This window comes from Falco punctatus (genome assembly GCF_963210335.1).
Source record: "Falco punctatus genome assembly, chromosome: 1".
Classification (NCBI taxonomy): Eukaryota; Metazoa; Chordata; class Aves; order Falconiformes; family Falconidae; genus Falco; species Falco punctatus.
In genome coordinates, this window is record NC_137580.1 from 26,857,231 (window position 1) to 26,876,296 (window position 19,066).

The 19,066-nt window shown below is 36.0% G+C and overlaps 1 protein-coding gene across 5 annotated transcripts in view; it reads right to left on the reverse strand.

The window, feature by feature from the left end:
* The window catches only part of KLHL5 (kelch like family member 5), a 62,176-nt gene that overhangs the window by 17,088 nt on the left and 26,022 nt on the right, over positions 1–19,066 (reverse strand). For 4 of the 5 annotated variants that reach the window (XM_080408761.1, XM_080408763.1, XM_080408760.1 and 1 more), the window contains 3 exons: positions 14,191–14,373; positions 7,748–7,884; positions 7,108–7,304 (listed from right to left, as the gene is read on the reverse strand). In XM_080408761.1, the coding sequence (XP_080264887.1) occupies positions 7,108–7,304; positions 7,748–7,884; positions 14,191–14,333 (477 nt within the window). In that variant the 5' untranslated portion in view covers positions 14,334–14,373. Of the gene's footprint in view, positions 1–7,107; positions 7,305–7,747; positions 7,885–14,190; positions 14,377–19,066 lie in introns of all 5 variants that reach the window. The other variant, XM_080408762.1, reaches the window with a different exon arrangement.

The window sequence follows — 19,066 nt, forward strand, 5'->3', positions numbered from 1 at the left end:
AAGATGCTTTGTAAAGCAAAGAGCACAACATGCTGCAACTACTGGGCACACTTAACTGTTTTCATTATTGCGACATTAAACTATGACATTTAAGTTTTCAGAGGAAATAACAACAATTTTATTGCTGATTTTAAATGGATTATTTTATTTTACCATTTTATAGGTTTTGTACAGCTGATTGACTGGGGAGCAAAACATACAAAGAATCCACAGTATCATACATACCCTGTTTTATTAACAATATTTACTTTGATAGGATTCAATTTTCTAACTTTCATCCTGTCATTTCCAGCAATAAATCCTTACTTCAAAATAGGAAAGTCACAATATGTAACATTTCCAACACTGATATCCTATTTCTTCATAATACTAGGACCTGCAGAATATACTGTAAGGATTCTCACAACCTTAGGCAGAAATAACAGAAGTACGCAGAAACACAATCAGCTCTATGAACTTACAGTGGGAAACCTGAATGTAACAGAAAAGGGCGAGATCATGTCTATCCTCTTACCCCACACACCTTTACAAGGCAGCAAAGGAAAGAAAAGCAGTCTATGAATCACAACCATGTACTTATATTTTGGTAGCTCAAAACCCAATTAACCTCATCCACCAGACAAAGTAGCTTCATGACAATAAACCAGTATTACAATCAATCTAGTAAATGCACTGTTGATTGCTAGATAGCTAATCAGTGGGATGCTGGTTTTGCTCTGCCATCACATGTATCTCCAAAATACCTGGAGGATAAACTGCATGAGATCCACAGACAGGGTCTAACATAACAATTAGCCTTACTTAGTATCTTGTTTAATGATTTAAAAAGCAAGAATTGCACACTAATGAAAAAACTCTGGATGAGAAGCACATACGTGTTGGGAAAAAAAATAGGATTTTTAGATAAAAAAACAGGGAGAAACTTGGGAGCAGAAGCAGGACCTGCACTGCAAAACAGCTACAAGTTTAGCATATAAAATGGCAACAAAAACATACAGTACAGTTTGGAATTGCATATGCAAAAGACATCATGACAACAAAGCAAAAAAGGTAATACTTCTTCCTTTTTATTGCTCAGTCTAATAATTTCAAAGCTATACCTCAGTACTAAAAAAATATTAACTAATTAATGAATGCTAAGCAAAGAGGAAAAAACTAATTAGGAGTAAACCAGTCCACTTTACATGAAAGCCACACATACGTAGATGGCAACAAGATGTCTAACAGGAAAGATCAAAGTAACTCCACTCCACAGGTAACTCTGGAGTTGAGATTAGGAAAACAATTGAAAGTGTCATCTGCACACATTAACTGTATTCCTGGGCAGAAGTTGGAAAGGAAAATTTTACATTTAATAGCTGAAAAGCTTTCCTCCTAGAGAGATCCAATTGGCTACACAAAAGTGGTGTTTCCAAGAGAAAATGGTAGTCGACTAGAAGGGAGATAAAACTGTCTTTTCCTCTTTAATTAATTTAATTCTATTACAAAACAAAAGTTAAGAAAATGAACAAATACAGGAACTAGAAACTGTGAAAGGACTGTACCAATATTCAGTACCACTATACATGCACTTTATTTATTATACTCTGATACCAAATGCTTGAGAGTAAAATTGAAGCTGAAAAATGATCAAATTATTTCCAGAGTTTAAACATGCAGTTCACAGAAATTCAGATTCCACTGAGTTCATTTTTTCCACTGTTGTATTTTTGTTGATTCTCTGTCCTACAGAGTATGCAAGCTGGAGCTGTGCTTTTAGTTTTGCTGAATAAACCGGCAGTGAGCACTGATGAAGAGAAAAGCCAACGCTTACTACCTTAAACTTCCCATATTGTCTATCCGGATCACAGGAAGAGGAAGGGGAAAGCACCTGCATGGAAAGTTTCCTTTGTTTCTGAAGGAAACAACAAGCTGATCTTGCATAAGTCAGTCGTGGATCCTCTTTGGAAAGCTTTTTTCCAACTGGATTTCATCACTTCAACAGCTGTTGTGTGTAAAAAGACTGATCTTCCTTCTTGTTGCTTGCAGACAATTGCTTTCTGATGGGAACAAGTTCAGCTTCCTCTTGCTCCCATTCTATTTTTAAAGCAGAGACTCCTTTTGAGCACAGTATCAAAGCATTCCACTGGGAATACAGCCACCCTTTGGCCTATGTCTGGGGGTTTTTATAATCAGAATCTGACAATTCCTCTTCCTCTACAGACAGAGATTCTGAAGACAAAAAGGAGGAGCCAGTGTATCTCCTAGCATTCTTAACCTCCTTATTTAGCCTTTTCTTTCCTTCTTCTTATGGGAACTCTCTGTGGAAGAACAGGATATTTCAGAGAACAAACGGTCTGCAGTTTCAGTCCCTTGCTTTCTGGTCTTGAAAGTACAAAAAGGAGTTTCCCACCCCAAAAGTTAGCTCCTCAAAGACCTTGGAAATTTGATCAAATTACTAGCCTGATGTTTACATATTAGCTAAACCAGGGACACACAATCCCTGTGCTCAATGCTACGCATTGCTCATTATAACCTTAAACACACCCTTCAGCACCTGCAGAGTCAATACTGGTATTCTTAACCACAGGTCTGCCTTGAACTTGATACAGAGCAGAATAAAAGAACCCAAAACATTAGAAGCACATAAAAGACCTCATGATGCTTATTTCTCAGTGGTACTTAATGACCACAGTGGGATGCAGTGAGATGATTAGTCTCCCTCTACACTGTGTCAGAAGGATTAGAACCTCAGAGAACCTGCAGGTGTTCTGGTGCTGAAGGATGTGACACTACGGCAGGCCAACAGGCAGCTCTAACCGCAGGGTTCTGTTTAAACTCTGAACCTGGACAGCCAAAAAGCAAGAGGTGCTTGACTCACAGGATGTGAATGAGAACAAATCGGGAATGCAACTTTGTCTACCAGCTGCTCCAGTCAGCTGGTAAACTGAGGTCTGAATTCACTAAGAACTGAGCTATCTGACCTTCTGGTAAACTATTAATAATCAGGTAGATGTCAGATAGCAGCTACTTTAGCCAGGTTTCACTGCTGCATTAAGCAATAAACTAACCTAATGCTACTGGTGTACCCAGGGTTTGTTTAGAGCACAACTACTGTAGCTTGACTCCTCCCTGCATAGTTTCTGGATTACAAAATCAGGCTGAGCAGCATGCAGAAACCTCTTCGGTCTTGCCAAGGCAGTATGGATCTACTGTGCTAACCAGAACTTAGGGAACTTGAAAAACAGAAATACCTTACGTTTTCACAGGTGAAAGAACGTGAATGAGTATTTTCCAAGTCAGATGATTACTGAGCAGGGTACTTTGGACTGTAATGTCAGGTGCAGAACGTAAAATCCTTGTTCTAGGCACTAACACTATCTTTGGGTCTGGCCCTTTGTAGGCAAAAAATACTGAAATTTCTCCCCTCTTCATGCTCCCCCCTACCAAAAGAACAAACTATCCTAGCTGTTGCAAGAAAAATGACAAGTTATACCACTTTGATTCCTCCTCCCAAATCATAACCTCCATACTGCAATGAGTTTTTGTTACCCAGCTTCTGCCTTACAGAAGAAAGCAAGCCTAAGTGTCTCACATACATTCTTCCGCAACTCCTAGCTTGGCCTGAATCTGTTACTCCATCCTCTCTAAAATTTTCTTCTTATAAACAGCCACTGGCCGTGCTCAGAAATCATGCAAACTCCAAAATTATCTGAATCATGTAATCACTACTCACATACTTCTGAAGACTTCTGATTAAAATCAGAATGGCTTTTCACTCTGTTCTAAGCATGGAAGGCTGAGCAACAAAGATCATAAAGCTTTCTACGTGGGGACTGACTGAGGCACTATCACATGTAATGTTTAGAATGTCTGCTTTCCTTTTTTTGCTTGTAATGAAGGAAGTTAAAACCTGGCTACTGCAGAAGCTACTAACACTTACCTAAGAATGCCTCACTACTCACCACAGGTATTTCATGTTCTAGAAATAACAGAAGCTAGCTTTTCCTCACCTGAAAGTATTAGCCTCCCTCTGGTTTACTTTTTTTGTGGAAAAGGAGCTATTGGTTTTCATTCAAGGTACACTACCAATTGTTTCAAACAATGAAGATGGCAAAAGGGGTGTTTCTTTTGACTTTCTGAAGACAGCAAGAAAAATGCCCAGAAGGCATTTTGTGCAAAAAGGCTTTAAAAATTAAAGTGAACAGATACACTACCGGCCCATCTAATATAACTCCTACATTTATAGTTGTATGATCCCGATGCTATATATGAAGTACAGCAAAACAGGATAACCTTTGTACAAAAGATATCTTTACCCAGATACATCCCATGATTCTGTCAACTATATTTTAAAACCCCGATGCATAAAAATCAGAGTTGCTTTCTATACAGCACTAAATCTGCTAGTGATCACTTCAGTTTATTTCATGTTTCACTTAATGCATCCTGAGGATTTTTCAAGCTTTAATTTGCGATGTCAAAAATTGATCTGTTTTGATGACAATGTTAAAAATTACTCTTCTCAAAAAGCAACTTATCAAGTGTCAACACTAAGCAATAAAGTAATGCAACACAAGTCCTTTTAGCATAACATGCATCTACATATTTAAGTATGTAATTGAAGTGCAGCATTCAAATCCTTCTTATTTACTTTTTTAATCACACTGTATTATGTGACTAAAATAATGCCATAAAATCATGCTAATGCTTTCCAGTGACACTAATGAACACTATTCAGACAGAGCAGGTCTATCAACAGAGGCAGCCCTACTGGGGTAACTCACTCATTGGTTCTTCAGTTTAACCAAATGCTCATTTCAGCTGAATTTCTAGTCTTTGTGTAAATACTATTTTAACGAAGCAGGTAAGATGCTTATCAAATCATAGCATATATCACAAAAACGTTTAAAACTGAGAAGTTAATTGCTGAGTAACAGTTATATGGCAATCTGGGTTTTTCTGTCAAAGAAAAACTCATGGAAAATAACATATATAAATTAACACTTAAGTATTTTTTATTATTCATTACCTTCTACTTCAAGTGCTTTAAAAGAACCAAAATTACATGGAAAAGGCAGAAGTATATACTATACTCAGTAAAACCCCCCATTGTTCTATGCTGCCCATTGCATTGTTTTTGAGAAACAGAATTTCCAGGTACTACAGGTGCGCTTAACCCTTATGCTCTAATACTTCTTAATGGAAAGAGCATCAAGTGGCTAGTAGTTACTACTGTTGAACATTTTCTTTTTTTGAACAGCTTTTAAACAAATTAAATTACTTGGGGATTTATTTTAATTGAAGATTCAATTGAACTATACATTTCTATGCAGTTTCCATAGCAACATTAATTTCAAACTAAAGAAGCTGCTCCTCTATTACTCATTATTGCTAAAATTCAATTTCATGTCTCTGTTGGAGCTGAGCAACATAAAAAGAGGCCCTGGGAAGAATCCATCTAGCACAACCAATTAGTTTTGAAAATGGCTTTTTAAAATCCACCTAATTTAAATTTCATCCAAATTGAAGCCTTAAAAGCAACAATTTTGCCACTGAAGTAAACAATGGCCAAAAGGCATATAACTATTTTCCAGAGGTCTGAACAAAAGAAAGATAAGTGCTGTATGTATGGCTTTTAGAAAGTTCATAGCCCCTTTCTGCCACAAGTCATGAAATGCCAGTCAAAACAGTAAAACTATAATCCCTAACATTCATCTTTAAAGATGCATTAATCTAACATTTATTACTATTCTGAACTTGGCAGTCCACTTAGAAAGGGCATGACAACAGCACAGACCAAAACATATTCTTATTCTGAAAAAGAACAGGTAGGTCAGAGAAGGGAGGGTCTCTTTTTGAACACTTTTTGTATCACTGTCTCACTCTTCAAAGGCATCAGCCACATTCATCTTTACTGTTTCATAGACTGTCTACCTAATTGTTGTCTCCTTGCTTTTGTTTAAGCAATAAGGAAGATCAAGAAAAGAAATGTAAATTACAGTCTGCACACTATTTATTGGCCTGTTTTGGTGTGTTCGTGATTTTAAATACATCAGAGATCCACTCATCGAGGAAGAACGTTGTATCATAAATATAAAAAAAAGGGCTATTTTAAATACACATTAAACTAAGTTACTTTAAGCCAAGAAGAAATAATAATAATAAAAGACACTTTTAAACCAGCAAAAACTAAGGCACCTAGAGGAAAAGCCCTGGATTTCTAATACTAATTAGAAGACGGAAGTTACACCTCTTGGATCTAAACCAATAGATTAACGGCCATGCCGCACAAGCAAATTAAGTACTATCTTCATTCCCACATCTATTACACAATATCTACATGCCCTCATTCAGGTCCCAAGAGCTTACATAGGTGAAATTTTATCAAGAAGAAAGAAAAATGCCTCACAAAACTGCAGCGAACAGATGAACTGACTTGTCTCAGAGATAATTCTCCTTCTTCTGCTGATAACATTACTAAAATATACTTGTGAGAAGGAGAAGAACATTTTACATTAAAGGATTACTATTATGAAGATGAAGTTTAATTAAGCTGGCAGGTCAGTCTTTCCATAAAATAACTCTGTAAGTATCACTGGCAAATTTTTATTTTGCCACATATTGCCTACTCTAAGATTAAATTGTTTGATGCCATCCTGGCATTCCATTACTAAGAAATTAAGGATAATGCAGAATCTATGCTGATGAATGCCCACATTCATACCCCAACTTAGAACTTCATTACTCTAGCTCATTACAAAACAAATTAATTCTGTAGTTTCATTTAGTAATGTGGCATTTTGCACAAGATGCACATCTTGCCCACTGTTAAGTTGTAGTTTTTTGACTGAAAGAAAGAAGAACAAGCTTTTCTATTTTATTAAATGTGTACAACACAATCCCATTATTGTTACAGGGAACCACTAATGCTTGCCTATTTCCTTCCAACTCTAAACCAGCAACTTCATAGTTATTTTGTCATTTCTCATCATGGGACCGTATGTGCATTCTTGCTTGGAAAATTATCAAAGCTTTCTGGGGGAAAACCACTACTATTTTATTCAGGACAACATTCTGTATTTTCCTTACTAAATAAAGCTGATGATACTTAAAGTAACAACATACCATCGTGTAATTGTGAGCCACCTTGTGCAAGTCAGTGCAACCCTGCGCATCAGCAAAAGATCGGATTCCAAGGCAATTGGACGGGTGAAGCTGCTTCATTAGGAATTTACAGCATGCTTCTACAACCTGAGAGAGCTGAAGAAGGCAAGCTGTAGACAACAGGCACTCAATGTTATCTTCTTTTAATTCAAGGCGACCTAGTAACATTAAAAAGATCAGTTAGTTTGCTCTAATAATTTGTAATTCCCTAAAACTCAGAGGCAACAGGATTATTTACAGATTATAAGGCTTTGCAAACATCACCCTCAGCAACAGATAACCAGCTTTTCAAAATTAGTACCTATAATGATGTAAGGAAAGGGAATCCTAGTAAGTTCTTTTTTTTTTTTTTTTTGTCAGTCATGATACATTTAAAATATTCACATATTTTGTTATCTAACTGAATACAGTATTATCAGATAAACTTATATCCTACCAGCTTTCCTCAGGTAAATAAAATGAAATCATCATTGCCATTATTTATAAGGAATTAAACAATGTGAATAATAATTTGTAAGGAGCATCTGGAATCTAGTAATGGAATATAATGCTCACAGGAGGACGATTCATTAGATGACATTCCCATTTTCATTCTAATTACCTGTATATGCATATTGAACCAGAGCCCACAATGCATTTGGCTCCACGCCTTCCATCTTGATTTCTTCTTGTCTTGCTTCCCTCACATCATTAGTGAACATTGCTGCAAAGTAGTCCGAAACAGAGGAGAGAACCAATCTAAGCACATTGTGCAGGCGAAAATGAGAGACACAAAGAGGAAAAAAAAAAAAACAACAAAAAAAACTTAGTCAACCTGATGTTTGTTAATTTATGATTCATTATTTTGTTCTTTGAAGAAACACTGCATTGAGAAAAACATTTTAAAATTGACATACCGCTCCATGGTCTAGTTCCCCTTTATGAATAATGAAGTACTGTTACTAAATCTACATTTGCTGCTGAAGCAAACTAATTACCCTTTCAAAGCTCAATGACTTTTAACAGCCAACACAGAAACAACCCACAAAACCCACATAAATTGGAAATCAAAACCAAATATACTTTATGAAGATTTAAAAACCCTGAATTTACTTCCATTTATATTATGTCAATTGCTTTTTTAAACATGAAAGAATGACTTACTAGTCCTTTTCAAAGTGCTTTAAAATGTTTTTACCCTTGGTGCACAAATGCATTCGTTTACTAATACTGATAGAACTAGGCACAGTAAACATGGAGATGGTACAGAGTAATCTTTTGTGGATATCTATTTAGCCTTTTGTTAACAATTCTGAGTATTTTAAGATACTGAGTAAACATGTTAGTGCACAACAGAAATGTCTTTGGATTACTAAAACACTGACTAAATAGAACAATGCCACTCCACAAGATGTGCAAGAATTTTGATGTCTCCATATGTTCACAGGACTAGGGTGAAAAAGGAAATCATGTGGAGCAGAGAGCAGGAATATTCAACCTTTAATTCTGTTGTATGAAACCTACCATAACTATTCAATGAGGTCTGCTGGTTTCTTCCCTAAAAGACCTCTAGGAACAGCCTTGTGGTTTGGATCAACTTTTGTGCTGCAGTAGTTCACTGTTGCCTTGCTCAAAGGGAATTCAAATATAAATACTTTTGCATATGTACTGAGCTATACAAACAGCAAGCCCAAGAATCAAGCCTAATCCAAATACACTACACACTCCATCTGCATACATTCAGTGAATATAACACTTCACAAAATCACTCAGCACAGACCAAACAGACATTATATTGGCTTCTCATGATGACAGAGGTCAGGTATCACAAAACAGAGTAAAATGAATTGATTTTTTCGTCCTACAATTTTCCCACTAGTCAATAAAAACCAGTTACTACTTTACTTGTGCCATTTGACACCCACTTTTCATTGATCTTTTAATCTAATAGCTAGTAACTGATTTTTCTTTCAACCTTTCTTTTTGGATTGTCCAAAACTAAACTGCATTCCCACGTACAGATTATACCATGTAAAGCAGCTAATACCTTTATATAACTGAAGAATCCACAGAAGATTTTCCCCATCCATATTTAACCATTTTGCTAAAAAAGCTCTAAAAGAGCTAAATACGGTTTTTCAAAAGAATAATCTATGCAACAACTATAAAAACTACACTTATATCCACAATCTCCCAGTTAACAGAGCCATGTCATGGCTCTGCTAGTATTTAACACAAAATATAATCTTTGTGTTATTTATTAATCATTAAAATTAACATATTCATCCATATCAAGAGGTCACTGGGAGCTACTGATGCTGCAAAATACTGCCTTTACTCAGTTTAGAAACTGAAGAAAGCTATGGGGTTTGTATTCTGAGTTCGTATTTCTTTCATAACTGGCCCAATTAAAATGCCTATGAAATTAGTATATATTGACATTAGAGAGGCCTCTTAGCAGCAACAAACAACAACAACAAAATAATCAAGAAAAAGTTGTAATATAATTGACACTGTATTGTTTAACTGGGGATGTTGAACATGTTTACCTTTATCTCCTTACCTAATTCCCAACTACTGCCAAATATTCAATCCCGTACAGGGAAGTTTACAAAAATTTGGCTACAGAATTATATACATGCAGTAGATTGGCTGCTCTTTTTCAGTGTACAGAAAAAATGTAGAGAAAAGGAACACATGAATACCAGAATTTTTCATCTTGGAGATCATAAGATACCTGAACAATTAATCTCTGGAAAAACCACTCAACAGCTATGGGCCAAATACTAACAAAGTCTGGGTGTTTCAGCATCTCTTCCTGCTCTTACCGGAGGTTCCAATGCTTCTGAGATCTTTAACTTCTGTGGTTTGTACTGATCCAACAACAGAAAGACCCACCATGATGGTTTACACTTATTTTGAAGTTTTCTAAGAGCCAGTAAAATACGTGTAACCTGGATGGCATACCTGAATTAAATTGTACTACTTGCTGGAATTGCCACAAGCTGCATCATCTAGACAGTTTTCTACATCTACAAAGCAATTATTACCTAAAACAATGATAGATGTCAAACCTGGCCATTTACAGATTTAGTATCTCCCAACCTGATTCACCTGACAGAATGAAGCTTCTTCACATCTTGAAGATAAAAGGGACACTTCCTAGGCAACTCCTTGTTTGCAGCTGTGTAACAGCTCAAAATAGTCCTACAGAACTCACTAATAGCATTCACTGAATTTGTAAGGTGATATACTGAATAGTTCATGAGATGTAGCTTCGAAGCACTAAACACACTGGTGGCTTCTGCTAGTTTCTATTCTTGATAACAAAGCATGTCAATAATAAAAAGAATATATGAAAGTCGTACTATCCCGCACTACTAATACATCTATATTTAAATTAAATTTGTTTACAAGCAAGCAATAACAAAAAATACATGCAATATGTTCCTGTTATAATTATTTCTACTTATAGCTCTCTTCCAGAGAAATCAAACCTTTCAAAATTCATTGCTGCTTCTGACAGTGAAATGATTGTAGTAAACCCTTCACCACCACACTCTTAGTAGCAATAGTACCTTTTTAACATAAAGCTATTGCAAAAGTTCTTTTTTATATACTTCTGACTTTTTAGAAAGACACTTTGTGTTAAACTTCTACGAACATAGCTAAACCAAAGAAAAAAAGGCTGCAGTGAATGATTTACAAACTAAGGCAATACAGATGTGAAAGAAAGGAAGTATTACTAAGCCATATAGAAAAGTAGTACAAAAATAAACAAACCTCAAAATAAAAACATCTGCAAATTGCACTCTTCTAGACAAGCTTCCTAACCCCTAGCATACATAAGCTTCCATTTGCCTTCTTTCCTTCAGTTCCGTGGCTTTTCTATTTCCATCTTTCAGTGTCAACAGGAAGAAAGAAAATGGCTCCGTACAGATTTTCAGATTCCTGGTTAAAGAATAGAGCAGGCTCTAAACACCCTCTGGGCCAGGAATTTACACCGATCTCCCTTCTCTTATGTGAATGTTCTAATCAGCAGGTGATTACAATAAAAACCATACTCTTATTATGGATATAGTAGTTAGCTGAATGTAGTAAATAGGAACATAATAAATTCCTCAGACATCTGAAATTGCAGTGGACACAGAAAAAGCACCTGATACAAAAAAAAATTAAATTTAATTAAAAGTCTGGCAATATTTCTTTATGGAACTGCAGGTTAAGGAGTGGGAATATAAATGCATTTTTTCCTTGTGGAGAACTGTCCCCTCTCCTACTTGCTTCTTGATCTCCTAAATAAGTTCTTAGCTATAATTTAAACAGTCTTAGAATAATAGAGAATGCCATAATCAGAAAAATCATGTCTACATATGATACTCTTATTTGTAGACTCATAGCCTGATTTCTTTGAATAGATACAAACCAAAACCCTTCAGAATTTTACAGTAAAGTATTATCTGTGCTTATTACTATTGCAGACACCAAACTCATTGGTTTTTTTCTCTAAAAATATACAACATACTTGAACGTCCTGAGGTGTATCACCAAAATTAGAAACTGAGTATTAAGAAAAAAATAACACAGGAGCTATTAAAAATATCTGGTTCAAAATACAGAAATTCTGAAAACTCTGTATGTGTGTTTAACAAGTGAGATAAAGAACATTTTTCATTATCGTTATTACTTACCAATTCTGTGTGACCGTATATTAAGTAAACCCTTTTTATCTTTAAGAAAAAAAAAAAACAAAAGAACTATCCAGTGTAAGTGAACTTTCTATTTTCTTACACATCTCAGAATGCCAAGACATTAAGCTAATATCTATTTAATACATCTTCTGTTGCTTATTAAATCTTAAGTTAAAATAATCACTACTCTTCTGACATACACTGACTGTTCCAGCCTGCAGTAAATACTGAAGCAGGCAGAACTGGGATGCAGGCAGTAAAAAAATCCTTCAGAATTTTTTTTCTTATAACACAGGTTACTGCAAGTACATAAAGCCAGTCTTCTTACTGAATTTCTATAATTTCTCAACCAATTTAATATTTCCATCTTTATCTTTCCTACTATGGAAACGTTCAATTTTCAGTGAGGTACTCTGGACGTACTGAGACGAAGACACTAGTTATTGCTGTGTTCCTCTGTGAAAACAAAACAGTAAGAGGTAGAACTTACTGTGGAAAAGGCAAAGTTGCTTTCTAAGTTGCTCCAGCATTATAAAGTGAACTAAGGACAATCATCATCCTCCCACCTCCTGCTACAAGCATAAGGTGTGCTGCTTTGGCCTTAACTTTCATGCTTATTTAAAACACAATATACTAACTTCAGCAAGATGTTTCTCCTCCCAAAAGAAGACCAGAGCAAATAACAGGTGCTAACATAGGCCTAACTGCACTACAGAAACAAATACTGTAGCAGAAACTGGAGGAGCAAAGTCAGTTCTTGAGAAACAGGTAGGAACCACATTAAAGAACATTTTAGCATGCTGACTTTCTGTTTATCTTGTTACAAAAAAAAAAAAAAAAAAAAAAAAAAAGCATCTCCAGTCCTTGCAAGATACTCACAGCTGTCCTCTGCACCTTTTCTACACTTTTTAACTATTACATAAGCCATACTCCAGAAGTGTATACTGCAAACGCGCTACCTGGGCCACACAAGAAAGTAAAATTATTTCCTTTTTATAATCCCTCTTTTTCCTGCTTACAGCATTCCTGAGCTCTCTTGACTTCTAAATTACTTCAGCAGGTGCAAATCCACTAAGGGTGTGTATGTTCTGTTTTCATACAATTCACTCTTTCCACAAGGACAATGCAGTTTTGCAACAAATGTAAACAAACTAAACAGTAATCTTAAGCAACTCTGTAGCCACAGGGAAAGCCAAATCACCTTGCTCACCCTATTGTCTCTCCAAAGAGGGTTCATCATCATCCACAGCTATGTGGCTGTAAATATTTACAAAGGAACTCAGGTTGGGTTGGGTGGAGAGCAGGACCACCCATTGTAGCAGTAATTGCAAAAAGATTTGCTTAAATCATCTTGGAAATATCAGTGACAGTCTTGACTGTTTAAAAATGAAGTTTCATAAAATGAAGTCTTTGAGAGCAGTAGCAAGTTAAGGTATAACTGCCTCCCTGCTCCTCAAGTCTGTTCCCACACTCATGCCGTCATTCCCTCAGCTGTGTCAGCACAACAGTGTGGATGATAGCTGAATAAAAGCAGAGATCTGTCTTTTTTAAGGAAAATACCAAACCAAGCAACCTCTTCCCATCTTTTTATTACTATTACAGTAGTAAGCTGTAGTTTCACTTTGGGGGTAGGAATGAGCACTGGAAACTAGGAATGTTTTAGGTTGCTATTGTAGAAATGATCTTATGAAACCACAGCTTAATTATACCTAGGTTCCTATTTGAACTATTAATACTGTGCATTAAACACTGTAACATGCTTCAGTTATTCATACTTTTGTTTCACAGTCTTTGGTATTTTCCTAGCTGTTAAAGTGGCATGCCATATGACCTATTAAATACACAGATGACAGATAGGGTAATGTTTGATTTAATAATTTAGCCCTCTCGCACTTACTGTCAATGTTCCATAGCCTGCCATCAAAGGACTCTTCTTACTATGGGAGCAAAAAACCTTTATGCAGACAGAAGACTGTCCTTGCTAATTATGACTTCAGCAACTTAATTGTTAGTACAAAGGAAAAATTAAATCTAAGAAAACTTTTTTGTGTCATTCCATGATACAGAAACCACTACTACTTCTAATATTCTGAGGATACTTTTGGGGGTTTTATTTTGTTTTTCAAATATCTTACTATATGATTGAGGACAAAAAGTAGAACATGAAAACATCACAATTATTTTTGATGCTGTATCACATACAACAGAGAGAAATTAGCTTTCAGTTTCCAAACAGATGTTAAAAAACATGGCATGTTTGAAGTATTCTAAATTATTTAGGATGCTCTGACCTTCTTTAAAGAAAACACAGGACACATTTTGAAGGTGCATTTGTAAAGAAATATGAAGTTACTTCAAATTATAATAAACTTACCTGTGAGCTGGAATTCTACGATCACCAGCAACTAACACCACATCACATAGCTGTTTGTGTCTAAGATAATTCTCCATCTTTTTAAAAGTTTGTTCAGCGTGGTTGAGGGCCTGAAAAAATTCATCTGAGGTACAGGGCTCCATAGTTTGACAAGATGATAAGGTATGACTGCTGTTGGAGGTTCTGCTGAAGACAATAACAGAAATTGTAGTTCCCACAATACTAAGGTGCAGCAATTTATCTACAGATAATAAATGTGAATTTAAAATTGACATACATTATATGTTTTAATATATATTTCCTTGATATTTCTCTTCATATTCATACTTTCTCTCTTCCTCCAAACTTAATCTAAACCCTTGTGAAAAAGGTACAATCATTTAATGTTGTACTCTTCAACAGACACATGAAGATCAGTCCAGTACTCACATCTATAGCATTGTCAGATGGTTAAGGAAGAACAGACATCTACCAAGACCACGCAAACTGAAAAAGCAATGGAAGGATGCAATAAAGAATCAAACCCTTTCCTCCCACTTATGTTAAAGCCTTGCTTCACGCTTAGCCTAAGGTGACTAGAACAAAACTCAGCGTATATGGAACTAGTAAAAAGAGTGTGGGCATGCGGGGGAGGTGGGGGTGGGTGGGAATCAAAAAACACATTGATATACCACCACTTCCATTGCACAAAGCCTTTTGTGTCTGAAATGAGATCTAGCACAGTAGATGCCAATACAGGGGAAAAGCAAGGGTGGATGGGGAAAAAAAAATTACTCCTGTCCACACACACAGCAGCTTGGGAGAAAGAAAGAGGAACAGAGAAAATAAATGGAATGCATGGGCCTAAGACAGATATAGAGGAGATGAATCCTAATTATGTACATGGAGGGAAGCACCTTTTCTTGCTCGTAATTTTTTAACTGCTAATTAATCTTCCACAATACAGGCGATTTATAAAATAGTCTGCACCTGCCATAGTATTTGGAAGGACATGAATTCACAAGATCTGCATTGAGACCTCTGTTTTCACACAGATATCATGATCTCAGGCAGCATGCTTAGAGCTAAATCCACGAAGAGACTTGGCTCAGTCCTTAGCCTAGAACTTTCAAGACAGAGCTCCTCAAAACTGAAGTCTAAATTTTCAGCAGAAAATACTCTGGTTTTTTTGGTTTGGTTTTTGGGTGGTGTTTTGGTTTGTTTGCAGGTTTTTTGTTTTGCTTATTTTTTATTTATTTATTTTATTAGGGGGGTGGGGTGCAGTTTTGTTTTGTGCATGTATGCAAACAGCTAAAAAGCCCAAGCAATTTGGCACTTAATTCACAACTAAATCTAGTAACAGATCAGAAATGAGATACCTGCCTCCCTCCCTCCGAGGACTTTATCTTATGTGCTCTCTGAAATTGTGGTTAGCCATTTATTTCAGCTGTATCAACTTCTTTCCACCCCCTGTAAGTCACTTGTTCTGCTCCACTACTGGCCCTCTGACAAGCTGAAACAAGTAATCTTAGGGGTCATTTTGGAAACTGAATCAAGGAACTCATACGTTACATTGACAAAACTGGTTGGCATTCTCCCAGTGAAAGCAAAAGAAAGCAAAAGAAAGCAAAAGAAAGCAAAAGAAAGCAAAAGAAAGCAAAAGAAAGCAAAAGAAAGCAAAAGAAAGCAAAAGAAAGCAAAAGAAAGCAAAAGAAAGCAAAAGAAAGCAAAAGAAAGCAAAAGAAAGCAAAAGAAAGCAAAAGAAAGCAAAAGAAAGCAAAAGAAAGCAAAAGAAAGCAAAAGAAAGCAAAAGAAAGCAAAAGAAAGCAAAAGAAAGCAAAAGAAAGCAAAAGAAAGCAAAAGAAAGCAAAAGAAAGCAAAAGAAAGCAAAAGAAAGCAAAAGAAAGCAAAAGAAAGCAAAAGAAAGCAAAAGAAAGCAAAAGAAAGCAAAAGAAAGCAAAAGAAAGCAAAAGAAAGCGAAGTGGAAAGAACAGAGTGCTGGCCAACAAGAAAATGCTTAAGAAATTCTTACTCTATCACAATTTACCACATCTTCAACTGTCTTGATACAGTTTGAAGGGTTTTTTTGGCTGAACCATATTTTAATTCAGATTCTTCAAATTAACCCCATTAATAATGATAAAAAATTGCATGATATCAAAGATTTGATGTACATTACCACCTCACAGAGTTGCACAGATAAAACTGAAGCAGCAACAAACTGGCACGGAATAGCAAAAAACCTTCCAATCCAGCAAAGTGCTGGACCACACCCTCACTGGAGTTATTGCCAGCCCCAAGACTGCACGCGTGCATTCTGCAGAGAACTCAGTGGCAGTCACCACTCTCATTCAATAAGGAGTAATAATTGCAGCGGCATCTGTTTTCCACTACCCATGATAAAGCACTTACTCAGACCACAATAGAGCCAAGCTTAGTTCTTCCCCTCACCTGAAGTTCAACCCTATACCTGTCCTCTAGCCAATAACTTACAAACCATTTTCCATAAGGAAGGAAAAGGAGAAAGACAGACTTCAGTGGTCTATAATGAGAACATGAAAGAGACAGCCTAATAGTTGATACATGTAAAAAGGAAGAAATAACTTCAAGGGCTATTTATGCCTATGACTCAATGGTTATACAAAATTCACATATCCCTCCCTCCCCAAAGTGTTTTACAAATCTGTTTCCCAGTTCAGTTTGCCACAGCCATGACAGCTTGGGAGAATACACAAGCATGGGAAGAACAGAGGACACGGAGTACCTGCTTTTCCCTCTCCCAGCAGTAGTACTGAAATGCCTTCCAAAATTCTTGGCCCACATTCCTTCCACCTAGAGAGGGGAAACCTGGGTATCTTAACACTGACCTGTGAATCCCGTGCTTAGAGCAGACACCCAGCCACGATAGTCCTGCAGCTCTGAGTATCAAGGCAGCTCTGCTCCTTTTGCATTTAGCTCTCAAATTTGTCTTTAAGTATAGTATGAATTTCCCCTCCCACAGGCTAGAGAGATATTGCTACTTCTGCACACCTCACGCATACTACTCAGAAAATTAAAGACTGAGGCTGTCAGCACACAAAATAAGTGTATCAAAGAGCCCTTTTTGCATATTCCTTTAAGATTAAGACTTAAGATAGCATTTTTATCACAAGAAATGAAAATATTATTACAAGTAGCTTAGAATGTTAGTCAGTAGGGTTTCCTTTTTCTATTCTTTAACTTCACTCACATTTTTCTTGGTCTTTCTTTTCTTTCTCTATTTATGTCAAAAACATGCTATCGAGCACTGACCAAATTTTATTAAGTATGGTACAATTTTAGGATGATTGTAAAAATGTAAATAACTAAGAACAAGGTCTTTCCCACACTAGCTACACATTTTACTACCCTGCTGACAAACATCCATATACTAAAGATGCTAGCTTTCTTCAGCTTCTCTGTCTAATAAATAATTTATATAACAGTATGCCTTTTGAAATCAAAATTATGCATAAGCCATATATATAGCTATAAAACCATTCATTTTTAAAATATTTTCTTTCTTGAAGTAGGATGTTTGGAATAAGGAGCTCTACCCAATAAAATAGTTCATTGCAAAGCAATGAAGCAATTTATTGGGCTAGTGAAGTGGTGGTAAATGAGTTTCAAAAATAAAAGCATATATAATGATGACGACTGGAGAGCTGAATTCACACCTCTCCTTCTGGTTTCCTTTCTAGTTGTTTCAGGCTTCCTTGTTGTGGCTTAAATAAAGATACAGCACAGGCTTTAATATAAAACCAAACCATAACATACACAAGCCTTCTTTCCTCCCACTTCTACTAAACTCTCTCCCCCAAAAGAGAGGCATCAGTGGTTTTCAAATTTTACATGGGAGAAGCACAATCTGTTCCTATTAACAGGATTCGTTATTTTAATAATTTTAAAACACTGCAATTAATTTTAAATTTAAAGGAGGGGTTACTGTTATTTTATAGCAATCACACATATTAGTTAACAGCCTATGAATTCTAGTAAGTATTAACCTTTACTATAACAAAAGTTACAAAATTTTTTCAAGCATTTTATTTTATGCATTTAAAATTATTTTCAGGAAGGTATCTTTTAGCTTAATTGTCTCCATGTTTGTCTTAGAAATAAAAATAAAGCAATAAAGGCTTCATTATAACTAAGAAAAAAATCAAATACAGTTTTCAAACTATTCACTTTGGAACAGAGATAGAAGAACAGAATCCAAAATCTGAAATTAGTTTAAAAATATCTTTTCTGAAAAATTGTGTGAAATTGTCTGAAAAAATTATCAGAAAATTATGTGTAAGTTCACTTGTATTTAAAACTGTTCTATTGTCATAACTAGTTCACATAATCTAGCTGTAACCTCACCTGTACTTCTAAAAAAGGTCAACTTCTCCACAAGATAGTATTAAATCCTATAAATCTGCAAAAATGTATTTTAACTGCAAGGTAAGAGTGACCTGGTTAGATCAGAGACATGTAGTACAGATGCTGATCATCTTGTCTCTTCTAACCTTTTGGAGCAAGTAAAGATTATTTACCCGCATTAAGAAGTCACGCTCCTTTTGACAGAAGCAGCATGCTGAAGTGCAGCTTGTTACTAGAGCCTTGACTAGACAAAGGAGTCAGGCAGCGTTACAATGGGATTTCTATCCATAAAATCTTGATGGAGAAACTACCTCCAACATATTGCTACTATGCCTACTCAACTGGATGGTTCACAGAATCTACAAATGAAGTCTATTTTACAAGTATTTCTATGCTCTATCTCCTTTCCTCATTCCACCTACCACCACAACTCCAGCTCTTCTCCTTTCCCCTCAGTTCCTTAAGACACTTCCTCACTAGGCAAGAGACAGCAAATAACGTGACTAACAGTAAG